Source organism: Mercenaria mercenaria, chromosome 1 (assembly GCF_021730395.1).
Source record: "Mercenaria mercenaria strain notata chromosome 1, MADL_Memer_1, whole genome shotgun sequence".
Taxonomy (NCBI): domain Eukaryota; kingdom Metazoa; phylum Mollusca; class Bivalvia; order Venerida; family Veneridae; genus Mercenaria; species Mercenaria mercenaria.
This window is the reverse complement of record NC_069361.1, coordinates 113,774,546-113,791,012: the sequence shown is the minus strand read 5'-3', so window position 1 is coordinate 113,791,012 and position 16,467 is coordinate 113,774,546. Positions and strand designations below refer to the sequence as shown.

General features: G+C 35.7%; 1 protein-coding gene across 1 annotated transcript; it reads left to right on the top strand.

The window, feature by feature from the left end:
* The first annotated feature begins 11,479 nt into the window (after nt 1–11,479).
* On the top strand, nt 11,480–14,119 carry LOC123545279 (growth hormone secretagogue receptor type 1-like). Its single transcript, XM_045331620.2, has one exon. The coding sequence runs from the start codon at nt 11,565–11,567 to the stop codon at nt 12,624–12,626; it is 1,062 nt and encodes a 353-aa protein (XP_045187555.2). The 5' UTR covers nt 11,480–11,564; the 3' UTR covers nt 12,627–14,119.
* The last annotated feature ends 2,348 nt before the right edge of the window (nt 14,120–16,467 follow it).

Genomic DNA, 16,467 nt, shown 5'->3' with positions numbered 1-16,467 from the left:
AAAAATTTGATAGCCATTTTTTATACCACTTGTACCAAAGTACCAAATGCATAATAGTAACTTTCAACAAAGGATGGAAACCATTATAACATACAAGTCAGACAAAATTCACAAACAATAGTCATGTGATTGCTAAATAAATTTACTCACAAACTAGTTCAGAAACACTTTTTGAGAAATGTGTGCCTGATGGAAATACCTTATTTTACAATAACACAAATCACAGGAAAATGGGCAATTTTGAGCCTTGTCCAAGATCTGTCTGAAGTTGTGAAAGCTGACCATACCCATATTATACATGTATTTCTTTTTGTTCTTTACTTTTTTATTCAAAACCAATTCATTTTTTTCTTGTCATTGCATAATAATCTCTGTACATGTACAGATATGGTAAATGGACTGATATATTGTAGCCACTTAATGATTCAACTTGTAAACAAACATATAAAATGGACGCTTGCAGTGGTTTGGTTGATTACTGGATCTGTGCCATATGAGACTGGCCAAATAAGCACTGCTGGCTTGATGCATACTTGTAGATACTTGTCTATGATTCATTATGAAAGTGCATATCACGACTGATAACTCAACAGCAGTTAGGAATGAGTACTAAGCTAATAGGTAGACCTTTTGCCTTCCCAACAATGTTAATGTTTATCATGGAACTTTTTTCAGTCATCAAGAATAATGTATGTTGACTGTTTAAACCTACCAAGTTTGAAGCAAGAATAGTGGAATTTTAAATTGTTTTTATAATTTCTAGAGAATCGAGTCGTGGTGGAGGCTAATGCGGCAAATGGGAATAGGCTGCTGGATTGACTATTTCAAAGATCTGGATGACAATTGGGTATTGTCCACTGAAAGTCCAGTTCATGTGTGAGTATTGTCTCAACCATAGTATAATGCACAAAGTGTATAAATAATTATTGACAAATATGCAGGTAAGAAACCTCAACTAGAAGATGTACAGATATTTTCGCAAATATTGTTAAAAGTAACTTATTTAAGCTCTACTTAGATGATAGTGTGTGGGAGTTACTTATATAATAATAGTGTGAAGAATTTCCCATGAAATCGGATTTTCTCATTGTTTCTTGATTTCAAGGGCAGATAACTCAAAAGCAAGGATGGCGACCTATATTTTTTATTTCATTTTCTCTCTGTGTGGGAATTTTTTCACACTATTACATGTATTATATAGGGATCTCCCAGACATTTTTTTTGTGTGTGTTTTTTTATAAATTTTTGTGTACACATGTGTACTTTGTGACGTTACTTGGCAACGCCACATTTTCATTATGTCTGCCGTAACGATTTTACATGAAACCGGTTGGTAGACGAAATACATATTAAAAACGCATTTGATGTTTTTTTTATCATTTTTAGCTCGACTATTCTAAGAATAGGGGAGCTATCCTACTCGCCCCGGCGTCGGCTTGAGCGTTAGCGTGAGCGTCACACAAATGTTAAAGTTTGCGTACCACCCCAAATATTTTCAAAGTCCATTGAGATATTGCTTTCATATTTTGCATACTTGTTTTCCATCATGACCCCATTCTGTAAACAGTAGCAGACAACTCTATCAATTTTGACTGAATTATGGCCCATTTTCGACTAAGAATATGCTTATTGTAATGTTGAAGTTTTACTCATAGCTTATATTATACTATCAAGCACTGAGAATAGTCGAGCGCGCTGTCAACTGACAGCTCTTGTTTATATATATACACACACATGTTCATAAATTTTTGAACTGATTGTATAAATTAATACAATTAATGGGTGTTTTAGCTCACCTGTCACACAGTGAAAAGGTAAGCCTTTGTGTTCACATTTTGTCGTTCCTCCGTCCGTGTGTGCGTCCGTGCGTCAACAATCGATGTCTGCGCTCTAGTGGCCACAATTCTTCTTCAATTTTCACCAAACCTGGCCAGAAATTGTGTCTGGATGATATCTAGGTCAAGTTCGAATATGGGTCGGATGGGGTAAAAAAACTAGGTCACACGGTCACGAAGTACATTGAAAATTAGCTTTTTAATGCTGTAGCGGCTTCAATTTTGATTAGATTTTCAACAAACCTGGTCAGAAGTTGCTTCTAGGTGAGTTCTAGGTCTTTGTTTAAATATTTGTCATGTCTTGTCAAAAACTAGGTCATGGAGTCACTTAGTACATTAAAAAAAAGCCTTTAAACACTCTAGCAGCTACAATTTTCATTGGAATTTCACCAGACCTGCTCATAAATTGCTTCTAGATGATCTGTAGGTAAAGTTCGAATATGGGTCATGTTGGGTCTAAAACTAGGTCACAGGTTTACTATGTACATTATAAAATAGCCTGTGAACGCTCTAGCGGCTACACTTTTCGGTGGATTTTCAGCAAACTTGGTTAAATGCGACATCTAGGTGATACATAGATCGATCAAGTGTCAAAAAATCGGACACATGGTTACTTAGTACATTGAAACAATGAAACAGTCTACTTCAACAGGTGAGCGACCTTAAGATCATCTATGATGACCCTCTTGTTTTGTTACCCATTTTTTTTCAGGGAGTGTCTGAGGTTTTGTTTTACGAGGTTGCTTCAGAAAGAACTTGATGAATTGAGAGAATAGTGGAACTTGCATCGTGTTAGAACTTCGTCAAGTTTTGCTGGAAAGCCAAACCTGCTCTATCACCACCCAGAACTTTTTGGTTAGTTGTTCAGTTCCTTCGTTCCTACATGAACAGAATGAAACATAAAGAAGCAGTACTGTACATACTTAATTATAATTAGCAGATTTTTTTTACCATATCTCAACTTCACTGTCCAATTATCATAGTAATTATTGCTTTTTTTTTTAAGATCTAATAGGACATCGTTCATTACTTTTAATATATCGCTAGATAAATTGTCTTAGGGATAAATTTAGCCTGGAATATACATGTCTGATGATGGTGGACAATTGAACCAAGTTATGTCATAATTTATGACAGTCTAGACAAGTTCTGTTTAATGCAAAATTGACCTATAACCTCTATATGTGCATTTGAAGTATGGACCTAGGACTTAAGCAAGACACATGTTCTCATTTTGGTGAGCATTTGTGCCAAGTAATTGCAAAGTCCTTAATTGCGTAAGAGATACAGTTTTTACAAAGTGATCTGGGCACACACTGTTAGCAAGCTTCTGAAGGTCTTTATATTGTGTCACTGTGCAACAAGTATTGATGGCAATTTTGCCATTCATTCAAGGTTGTTTTTTTTTTATTTTTAAGGTGCAAGAGACTACAAATTTCCAGTAGAGTTTGAGGATATTGATGCTCTAGAAAGATTCACTGTTAGGACACCACAGTATGGTTGTCTTGATGAGTATGTTAAAGAATTTCAAATCCTTCTTGAAAGGAATGGAAAGGAAATGCCAGAAACCTGTCATGAAGCTATAACCCTTTATTTATGGTTAATACAACAAATCTGAAATTGTAATCTTTGTCCTGCAAGCATGACTTGAGTTTGAGGAGGATATGTAACAAAGATCAAGAGCTAAGTAAAGCAAACTTTATAGCCCATGAAAAGAGCAACAACATTGTCATACATTTTAGATACTAGTAGCATAAATATTGGAAATGTAATTGCTAGAAATATACCAGATCACTCTTTTTTTTCTTTGGAAAATCGATGTAAATATTGGATTGCATTCACAGGCTCACTGCATGCCATCGCAAAGTTATGACAATTCCAACTTCAGTAATATCCCAGGAAATTTTCTGTCTGACCAAAGTATAGTTACACAGTTAAATGACCTAATAGCTAAACTAGTAACTAGCCTGAGAATGCAGTCGGACATAGATGTTGCATACAACCAATGGTGTGATATTGTTAAGTCAGAAATGTATGAGAAAATACCTTTTATAACCATTTATAGTAATAACATTTTATCTTGTTCCAAATATAGAACGTTTAAACCTTGGTGGAATGATAAATCTCCTGATCTGTGGCGAAATGTTCATACAGCAGAAAGAAATTGGTTAAATTGTTCTTTCAAATCTTTGGAAAATGATTTTAAGCATGTATATGTAAATGTTAAAGAACAATTTGATAGAGAGGTACAACGTTCTATAAGGTTTTATTGGTATAAAACACAAAATAATATTTTATCTGATCTACATTGTGATAGTAACCAGTTTTGGAAAACAATGGGCATAACAGGTATTGCAAATGAAAAAAGTAAGACTATACCTATGCAGGTAGCTGATATTGTAACTGACAATGTTTTAGATACTGATATGTGTTTTAGAAGTAAAGAAAGCAGAACAGCGTCTTGTTTTGATATGTTACCATGAGAGATTTTAAAGAATGATACTTCAAATTTTATTTTGCATAGTCTTTTCAATATATGTTTTAAAACTGGTCAGGTTCTAGCACTCTGGTCAAAAACTATTATAAACCAAATACCAAAGTCATCTTCTATTGATCCTAGAAACCCTATGTCATATAGAGGTATATCATTGGTCTGTTCTATTAGATATACATACCTTGGTTTAATCTTAACTGAACATCTTGATTTAAACATTACAGCCAAAATGGTCGCTCAGAGTGCTGGCCTTGCCCTGGGACTACTCATTGCCAAGTCGAAAGCTTTGTTGGGTTACCTTATGATGTTTATACAAAATTGTATTATTCAAATGTGCTACCAATTATATGCTATGGAGCCGCTGTTTGGGGTGCAAGAAGATTTTCCTGTATCAATGCAATACACCACAGGGCTATGAGATTTTCCTAGGCACCGGCAAATATACACCCAATGCTGCTATACAAGGTGACATGGGTTGGCAACCTATTATTGTTGAGCAATGGAAAAATATATGTTATCACTGGAACCATTGTTTACATTAACATGATTATAGAATTAACAGTAAGATTTTTCAATGGTGTTTAAGAAAAGGTAATCATAGGTGTATTCTAAAAAGTCACAAAGGTAAATAACGACATAGAATTTTGGTAATATCTTTGATAAACTTGTCACTACTGTCTACATGATGATGCACTGTAAAATGTTGCATGTAAAGTAGTCACAAGGCTTAAAATGAACATTCTGACCATGTTTCGTGAAACTCTGATAAAAAATGTGGCCTTTAAAATGGTTGCAAGGTTTTCCTCAAATTTGACATAGTGACCTAATTTTTGACCCCAGTTGACCCATATATAAACTGGATCTACATATCATCAAGAGAAACATTATGACCAAGATTCATGAAAATCCACTGAAAATTATAGCCTAACCCTACTTGACACAGATTCAAACTTGACCTAGGTATCATTAAGATAAACATTCTGACAAAGTTTCATGAAGATCCATTGAAAAACACAGCCTCTAGATTGGTCACAGTGTTTTCGTATTTGGTTACGTAGGTATTGACCCCACTTGACCTAGATTCAAACTCGACCTAGATATCGAGATAAACATTCTGACCTAATTACCCTTGAAAAATGTGGCATTTGCAGTGAGTGATCACAAGCAAAAGTTTATGCATGCATTGCCAACGGATAATCACAAAAGCTCAACTTGCCACTTTGCAACAGGTGAGCTAATACTAGGTAAGTACATGTAGGGCATGGTAAAGATTATTCAAGGTAATTACTGAAAAAATCATGCAGGTGTTCCGGATCTGTGATCTTGTTAAAAAACAAGAGCTGTCTGATGACAGCGCGCTCGACTATTCGAAGAATAGATTGAAGAATGGGGTCAAAATGTTTCAACAGATATTCAGACAAAAGAAATAAATAGATTAGACAAACAATGTTCCTGTATTTCTTTGATTTCGATAAGTCTTGCACTAAATGGCAATGTATGAACCAATTTCAAAGTCCAAAAAGGGCCATAATTCAGTCAAAATAGTTATGTACTCTTGCCTACAGATGGAAATCATAATGATAAACAAGTGTTCAAAGTTTAAAAACCATATGTCAAATAGTTTTGACAAAACGTGGACTTGTATGAAAACAGAACCAATTTCAAAGTCCAAATAATGCCATAATTTAGCCAAAATAGATGACAGAGTTATGTACTCTTTCCTACAGATAGAGACTATTATACTGAACAAGTGATAAAAGTTTTAAAGCCATATGTCAAACACTTTACACAAAATATGAACTGGTACGGAAAACTTAACCAAGACTTCTAAGTCAAAAGGGGCCATAATTCAGCAAAAATCCTTGATGGAGTTATGTACTATTGCCTATACCTGGATATGGTGATGGTAAACAGGTGTTGAAAGATTCAAAGCTTGATCTCAAAAGACTTTGTCAAAATACAAACTGGTACGAAAAACTTAACCAAGAATTCTAAGTTGAAAGGGACCATAATTCAGCCAAAATCCTTGATGGAGTAATGTGCTCTTGCCTATAACTGGCCATGGTGATAGTAAACAAGTGTTGAAAGTTTCAAAGCTTTATCTCAAAAGACTTTATATCAAAATGTGGACTGGTACGAAAAACTTAACCAAGGTGTGACGCCGACGCCGTGGCGAGTAGGATAGCTCTACTTATTCTTCGAATAGGCGAGCTAAAAAGTGGGTCAGTTACATAAGAATATTCACGATGATTAACCCTCCTTTTTCATACTATGGGCTGATGGGCATAATTTGAGCTTTTTCATAGGCGACGTCGCTTATCAAATATCCATGCATGCTTTTCACCTTGTAGCTGGAGACAATTGCTCCAATGTGTTACAAAAACATTAAAAGAAACACTGTCTTTTTTAGTTTTATTGCAAAGGATATGCCTTATCCTTATATGATCAAAATTTTATGTAACTATACTAGTCAAAAGTTCAAACGCCCATATGTACATAAGTATCAAAATTTTATTTAATATTATACCAAATACACTGAAATTTGACATGAGTATCACATAACTATCCTGTAACAGAATAAAAAACAAACACTTATTAAATACCACAGTAGACTGCGATAAAATGCATTAATTGATTGAAGGGGGCATTTTTAAAGTTTGCAGGATAGGTCAGAAGCGCGTAACGGTAACATGAACGGTCAGCGATACCAAAAGGACATCTTGCGTGCTTTGGTGGTACCTTACATCAACGCACATCCGGCGTACAATCTCATTTTCCAACAGGACAACGCACGTCCGCACGTGGCTCGTATAAATATGGCATACCTGCAGCAGAACGGCGTCAACATTCTTGATTGGCCTGCGTTATCTTCCGACATGTCGCCAACTGAGCACCTGTGGGACGCGCTCGACAAGGCGATCCGCCAGCGTCATAGACAGCCTAGAAACCTAAAGAACTAACCAATGCGATTATCCAGGAGTGGCGTAACATTCCAATTAACTTTGTGCGTCGTTTGATCGCATCAACGCGAAGAAGATGTTTAGCTGTGGTGAATGCTGCTGGTGGCCACACCCGCTATTGACTGATCCTACGAACTTTAAATATGCACCATTCTATCAATTAATGCATTTTATTGTTATCTACTGTGTTTTTCTGTTAAGTTCTTGTTTTTCATTCTGTTACAGGATAGTTATGTGTTACTCATGTCAAATTTCATTGTATTTGGTTTAATATTAAATAAAATATCGAAAATTATGTACATATGGGCGTTGGAACTTTTGACTAGTATATAATTATACTCGCCCTTCAGAGAGCATCAAAATCAAGAGCAACATTTAGTATGAAATTATTTTTCCAAAATAGGCCTACACAACATTTATACTGAAATAAATGAGTAACTGACAGCTTAAGTATGAAACACTTAGGGCTGTTCCAGGAAAAAAGGCATGGAGTGTAGTGGGGGGGGGGGGGGGGGGGGGGGGCAGAATGCCATTCTAAACAAGCGGGGCAATATACACCCGAAGGGTTATATCAGAGGAGGATGGGAGTAAAATTTAAAGAACTTAACTGTTGAAGCCCAAAGAAGGACAGGAAGAACAAAAAGAAGAAATTCAAAAAAAAAAAAATTCTAAGTCAACAGCAAAAACTATAAGTCCACAAAAAATCCTAACCAGGTATAGATATGTCAAAATACACCTAAAAATTGGAGATACCATCCATGTTGTACCACAGAAAAGTGGTCTCGGTTTTTCCCTATGACCAATAATAAAACAGTTACACAATAAGCTATTTATAGTAACATAAAAGGGAAGTAATTCAACATAAGGGTCATGATGACCCTGAATCGCTCACCTGAGTAACATGAGCCACATGTTTCAAATGGCAAACTGACTCTAAAATATTATAAAGTAAGTCACATTCATGGTCACTGAAAGTAAGTTTTAAGATTGGTGTGCAAAACTGTACATGTCATCCAAATTTCATGGCTGTATCTTAAAAAACAAGAAAGAAGGTCAAGGTCACAGTCAAGTGACTCCTAATTGCCTAGGGTCATCAGGTAATTATAATTAAACAGTCTAGGAAATATAATCTGATAATATTTGAAGTATTTATTCCTATATAACTCATATAACAAATGAACCCCAGGGCGGGGCCTCTTTTCATCCCAAGGTCATAATTTGAACAACATTGTTAGAGATCCACTAGGCAATGCTATACACCAAATATCAAAGGCCTTGAACTTTCAGACACGAAGATTTTTAATTTGTTTCCTATATAAGTCTATGTAAAAATTGGGACCCCCTGGGGCGGGGCCTCTTTTCACCCCAGGGGCATAATTTTAACAATCTTGGTAGAGGAGCACAAGGCAATGCTTGATATCAAATATCAAAGGCCCAGGTCTTGCGGTATCAGACAAGAAGATTTTCCTATACAAGTCTATGTAAAACTTGGGACCCCCGGGGCGGGGCCTCTATTCACCCCAGGGACACAATTTGAACAATTTTCATAGAGGACCATTAGATAATGTCACATATCAAATATTAAGACTCTATGCCTACCCCGGTAAATTAGTCCTACAACGAAAAGTCGAAATTTAAGCGATAATATCGTGAAATTATCGGCCAAAGAACTGGCACGAAAAGTAGAAGTTAAGACTTTAATTTATACTTTTCGCCCTACAAATTCAGTCGATAAGTTGAAATTTGCACGACAATTGTCGCGTTACAAACTTCGACTTTTCAACTTTTCGAGGAAATATCTTAGCACGAGAAGTTGAAATTAGCTCTCTTAATTTCTAATTTTCGCGCTTGATTCTAGGTCGAAAAGTTGACGTTTGCACGACAATTGTCGGGTCAAAAACTTCAAGATTTCGACTTTTCGCGGTAAATTTATAGCACGAAAAGTATAAATTAGATGCTTAATTTCAAGTTTTCGCGTTTCTGTCTAGTCGAAAAGTCGATGGCGGAAACAGGATTCCGTAAAAGGGCTATATATTCTATTTTAAGGTTTTTATTAGTCAGTCGAGAGCCAAAAGAAGACAAATATATTTCTTCGCTCTTCGATCGCTCCAGATTTTCTCAAAAACAAAAACAAATATTTGAATTATTTTTGCGCACGCTCCCTCAATTTTTTCAGAAAAAAAAATCCGAAGAACAATTTTTCAATTTGGTGTGGCCTAAAAAATACGTTTGAACCAACAGTACACTGAAAAATACTTCAGACTTGCGCGTAGTTTATTTCGCGCATACTGTCTTATTTCATTTATTTGCAAAATATTGAATTAGAGCGTTGCAAAAAGTGAAAATGGACATTAATTTGGATATATTTTAAATTGATCGAACTCGCGAAGCGTAGCGAAAATAAAATCCTCGAGAAGTGTTTTTTTTTTCAGTTAAAACGATAACTTGAATAATTAATGCTATTGAATAATTACGGCCGATTATTTCATACTTCACACTGATAGAAATACATAGATTTAGTTTTATTCTTTTATTTACGTCTCATCTGTATACATCATATACATAGAACATAATCAATTTTACATATAAAAAGCAAACAGCCGCTCTATACAGAGCTACAAGAGATAATACATACATTAAACCTATCAGTCAATTTAAAACTATTAACACAATGTTAACAAAATACCTAAAATTAAAATACACATAAAAACAGTATATAAAAAAAGAGACATTAAGCTATATGTCTTATTTCAGAACCCCAAGTTTGAAAGCTGAACTGAAGGTCTATGACATGTCAATGACCTCCGGTTTATGTCAAAATGTGACATAGCATTAACCCCATAGAGTTTGGACTAGTATACCTAACCAGAGGTGTCCATAAGACACACTCTAATTTTGGTTGCGGCTTTATCCCGCTACCAAAGTTAAAGTGTATTTCTGACAGTAATAGCATCTTTATTTTATTCCGAATCACATCCAAAGGAGGTGAATGTGCTACACAAAATAGTCCAATTCATGAATAATGCGGATGAATTATCAATGAACAAGCAGTTCTTATTCAGCCTGTATCCACTCACACTGACCATTTAGATAATATAAGATCTATCAATGATAAGGTATTCCAGCCCATAGTTACATCATAAGCTAGGTCAGGCAGAGTTCATCTTAGATATGAGGCACATTAAATTTGTATTTGTTTCTCATTCATGTATATTCATAGACTGGCATTTAAACAGAAAATAAATCTACTAAAAACCCGCAACCATCAGACATTTCAAGGCTTTGATTCTCAATGCTAGACTATGAATAGAACTTTGCCAAGAGATGGGGCTTAACTCAATAAAATGTATATTAGACTTTATCAGAAACTATAACAAAACGGAAATTCTAAGTTAGTATGAGGCACAAGACTGTCAAAATTGAAATCAGTGTTACGGTATAGACTTAGATATATAATAACTAATTTAAGTTACAAGTAAAAGGTGGTCATGGAAACAGAGATATTAGATCACAGATACTAAGTTAAAAAAGGGGGCATAACTCTGACAGAATTAAAATCATAATTAAGGGGGTTGTTTCTCCTGGGGAAGACCAGATAGTAAGTTAGATAGTAACAGAGACAACTGATTTCATGGGAACTTTACCCAACACACCATATGTATTAACGTTACAAACTGATTATAAAGAAACAGCGCTGAATGTTTTTCCCTAGGTACCCCAGCACGATAATTTAAACGACGGCGTGTTTATATTACATGCCTCACTATGTATTTGTATAATTTGGTGCCTCATATTGTCATGTATACCATAAAATGAAAGAAATAAAGTATTGTAGTATTGTATTGTATTGTATTGTTTGATTGTTATGGTTATCATGCATCGTTGAACAAAAAAAAAGTTGTCAGTGATACAAGTTAAGTGTATACTGTAATGTTATGAAAAATATTTTCTAAATTGAAACGTTTTAATGAAATAAAAATCATAATTATCAGACATGTTATCGATTGAGTTATCGTGCGGGATTTATAGTAGACTTTTCATTACGCAGTTCCGTCCAACGGGCAATATAATATTGAATATATCAGTCATAACAAACAATTACGGAAATTTCCTGAGGCATAACTGATAACCAATGTGTCTAAATATCTCATTAGATTGCGCATTGGTTGTGAAAACGTGAATGCTGATGGTTTTATTTTTATAATTTTGAAAAAGAAAAGAGACTTTTCTGAAGAATGTTTCTAATTTTTTGTTTGAACTTTGACACTTCTGGAAATGTTCAATAATACAACTTCTTTGGATACATCATCTGATACACCGCAGCTATTTAATAATGACTGCGTTCTGCCTGAAAACTGGACCACGGCACCATTTGCTTACGGGGAAGTTGACAGTTTGTTAGACACTATAAGTCTACCAATTTTGTTTGTTTTTGGAATCTTTGGAAATACGTTCACTGTGGTAATTTTGTTTCGACAAAAAGGACACTGGCATACTCTTGAGAGATTTTTGACAGCTTTAGCGTTTTCAGACACTGTTCTTCTTATTTTTGATGTCCTAGTTGTTTGGCTTGGTTATATTAGGGAAACAGAACTTTTTGACGACAGCGAGATTATATGCAAATTACATCTGTATTTGAGTCAAACCTGCTATCAATTTTCAGCATGGATTCTTGTAGCGTTAACAATAGAAAGACTTTTAAGTGTCGTGGTACCTCATAAGTTAAGAGATATTGTTACCACGAAGAGAGTTAACATTTATATAACGATCTTGGTAATATTGGCGTTTGGTATTAACAGCCACCTAATATTTGGCACCGGGCATGACGAGGGTGAATCAAATAAGTGCTGGTATGAGTCAGATTCTTATGAGTCATTTTACAACATTGCCTGGACGTGGATTGAATTATTTATAGAATTTGCTATACCTTTCGTCATCATTCTTTTCTCAAATGTAATTTTGCTTTACAAACTATCAAAAAGACAAAAAATATTGTCACAAACAAAGGGTCTAAACACAGGAAGGAATCAAAGGCTTACACTCATGGTGGTTATGCTCTGCATAGTGTTTTGCGTATCTATGTCGCCGTATGTTTTGTGCAAGTTGTTCTGGGAATCATGGGCAGACAATCTCCACCAACTTTGGTGCGTAGATAAAGAAGAATACGATGAAAAGGTTGATCAGTATACATGGATTGTGGCTATAACAAATGCTGTTTCCTATATTAATCCATCAATAAATTTTATATTGTATGTTATTTCTGGATCAAGATTCCGAGGAGAACTTAAGGCATTATTCCTTTGTAAACAAGCCGGCAACAAGAATGTGTTCAGTTAATTACAGACGACATCGTTATTATATGTACAGAAAATTTGAGCTTTAATTTATGCGGCGATTCAAAGAAAATATATAAGTCGAGCTCCGACGACATCTACATTTTATTATTAACAAAATCACAAAGAAAGTAATGTAATGTTCTGACTATCCCACATTAGATTTAAAACATTTTTTCTCTCGTACTTATCCCGCAGAAAAGACACAGTAGCCTTTTTAGTGCATTAAGTTTTCAACACAATTTGCGTTATTCGGTCGTTTTATGCGTATCGAGAAAGGAAATCAACAAGATTTATGACAAGAAAAGTGACATAAATTGCGTTTTCAGCATCCAAACAATCATCATAACAATTTAAGGCTAAATAACATTTACTAGACACAAACGTTTTCACTATTGTCATTAAATTCGTAGACATCCAATTTAAACGTTGACAGAAGGATAGTACAACATCATGATATAAAATACTATAACCTCTCTCAAATGTCTTGGTTTCAACTTTCAAATTTTCTAGTCTTAGCCAACTAACCATACTCAGAAATATACATTTAGTCAAAGATACAAAAACAATACAGATTTTCACAGCAGATTTCTGTGAAACTAAAATGAGGGTCATGATGGCCTTAGATCTCTTCAATAACTTTGAAAACTGGCCTGCGTATTCATAGATGATTTTCAAAGCTTTCCCCGGCGCCCTCTGTAACCGCGCGCGCGTGTGCGTGTCTGTTTTTATATACATGTATATACTATATATATTGTAATGGTTTTAACAATTTTAATAGAAAGTCACCTCTTGACAGTTTCTATGAAATTATTTTTAAATCCCACCAGAGCTGCAAAAAGTCGATGGTGTTTGACGATTGTATATTTTAAGCTGTGACGGCCATATTTTCGACAATTCGGAATGATTTGAATTTCTGTCATTGTTTTAAGATCGGACCATATAGGAAGAGAACTTGAGTGATGTTGTTTGAAGCACTTTCTACTTTAGTCTTGTTTGCCGTTTGTTTGTTTGTTTGTTGTTGTTGTTGTTGTTGTTATTGTTGTTTTTGGCGAGTCGGGGTCAAATGTATGTAAAGGGTAACAAAACTACGCAAAATAATTCTAAGATCCCTTAATCTTATTCTGACAAGGAAATGTTTAAATTTTCCGTTGATCTTTGCAGGGAACAGTTACCACGCGTTCATGTAATAATTGTTCGTTGACAATTGTATTGATATGATAAAGATATAGATAAAATGTGGTCAACTGGGTTTCTAAAGTAAAACATGTGTTACAAGAATCTGGTTTTAATACTGTATGGTTATATCCTGAATCAGTTGATATCAAAATGTGTATTCCAATATTACATAAAAGATTGTTTAATCTGTAGACCAGACATGTTTAACAAATCTTATGTTTGTTTGTTTAAAGAACTTAACCTGGCGTTTGAAATATCTGAATATCTACTAAATAAATTGAATTTTAAATAGGCTGACCATATTTTTTATTAATCGTTAAAAATGAGAAATGATTAAATTTATTTTATTTTTTGATAAATCGTTAAAAATGAGAAATGATTAAATTATTTGTATGATTGATAATGATTTGTTATTAATTATACTAAAGTGTACTATTTGTCCGTGAAATATTAAATATGTATAGCGCTTTCCGATCAGACTGTTAGTTTAAAACCTCCTGGAGCTGTGGAACCCGTGCATATATTACATCAACGTCGTATGTTGTGCGGTTTACATGACAACCACATAATATTATTGCTGCTTGTCCTACTATCAGCACGAAAGAATCGAATGATATGCAAACGAGGTCATTCAAGTAGTCAAGTAGTAGTTATTTTTAATGACTACATGTTTATTCTTTTACTTGCTCAATTTTGATTGGCAGATGGGCCAAAACATGTTGTGGCAACGTTAAATGTCGCAACACCGCTAAATGTCGCAACCACCGTTAAATGTCGCAAGGCTGACCTTAATTGTCGCAACCACCGCTAAATGTCACAAAATCATCTGCCGCTAAATGTCGCACCTTTAACGTTAAATGTCGTAAAAATTTGCCCGCCGTTATATGTCGCAACACCATCGCTAAATGTCGCATAGCAAAATAAGGTAATTTCAACAGTCTTTACAACTTAGAGATAAGATTAGGTGAGTGCATGCTTGCATGCATGAGTATGCAATGAGGGCTGAAATGACATACCGTTCTGAACTGCACGTTTGCTTTTCAATGTTCTCGCGCCATAATACGTTATATATGTAATATTTAAAGGTTTGAGCACTAACGCGGTACTCACCACAGTATTAAAATTATTTCAGAACTACGTAATTCTATGTAACGCTCATGAGACAATAACCTCGCACGTCGTTTTGTCGCGCGTGGTATTGCACGTTTTGCGCCGACCTAGAAGAATTCCATTACACAACAGGCCGGGATCCAGAAATAGGTGATTGCGGGGGATGGGGGAGGGGAGTTAAAAACAAAGCAAAGGCGTCGCCGGCGAGGTGCGGTAGGTACGTGAGGGGGCCTCTTTCCGTATTGGGTGGGGAAGGGGTTCTATGTACAGGTATTAAATATTGGTCTGTGGTGCATTTTTGGTCTAATTTTTAGGTACTGGAGGGGTACTCACCCTCATATTAGGAGCGTTAAGGGGCTCTCCCCCTGGAACATTTTGAAATACAGGTATGAAATGCTTGGCTCTAGATATTTTTTTTGTTATAAATCTTGATGTTTTGAGGGGGTACCCCTGGGAAATTTTGTAATACAGGCATGAAATAGTGGCCTCTGGTGCATGTTTTGTTTTAATTTTAAGGTAATGGGGGCGGGGGTCAGGGGTTCTCCTCCTGGGAAATTTTGAAATATAGTTATGAAATGTTGGCCTCTGGTGCGTTTTGGGTCTAAATTTTGAGAAAACATTATTTCAAGATAGTTGGGTGCAACTTTGATGAGTATAGGTCACTTTTCAGCAAACTGTGGGTTGGGGCTCGACCCGGGCCACGATCCGTGCCTGTTACACAACATGGTGCGACGGTGCGACGCTCGACTCACGATACGACGGGCGACAATACGACGTGACATCGTGACATCAGTGTCGCGCGTCGTGTCGCATTGTCGTATGTCGTGTCATACTGTCATGCGCCGTGTCGCACTGGCGTGTTTTGAGCGCATGACATCTAATCGCGAGTTCACGACATCACATCTCGATTGCACGACAACTCTTTTCGAGAGCACGATTTCTTATCTCGATCACACGTAATCTTATCTCGAGAGCTCGACATCTTATCTCGAGCTCGCGGCTCCTTATTTCGATCGCACAACATCTTATTTTGACTGCTCGTGATAAGTGAGAAAAAAAACAACAATAACATAAGTGTGCGTCCTATACATGCAAGCCTACTTTACCAAAATTTAACATTTGTTTTAGACAGTTGCCGGCAACTTACCTTCATGATACCAAATATAACAAGGGATAAGAATTTACTCAACTGGAAGTGGTAACGGATTTACTTTGTTGTTGGATTTAACAATTTATGTTAAATAACCAGCGTAAATACTTACTTGACATTTTTTTGGCAGTATAAAACAACATAGTTTTTTTTTTCAAAATTTGAGTGTTTTATTTTTTGTGTATTTTGGTACAGAAATGAACGCCCACTTGGTCCAACATGTAAAGCCACTAGGGGCGCTATTTAACATAGGTAGTCGACGAAAGTCCCCACCTGGAATGGATGAACCAACTTTTTTCCAGCCGAGCCCACGGCGGGCGTCATATTTACCTCCCCAGTCTAGACCGATACTGTTGGAAACAGTACTAAGTAAAGTAAATCACCCAGCACTGAATACTAGTCGGGA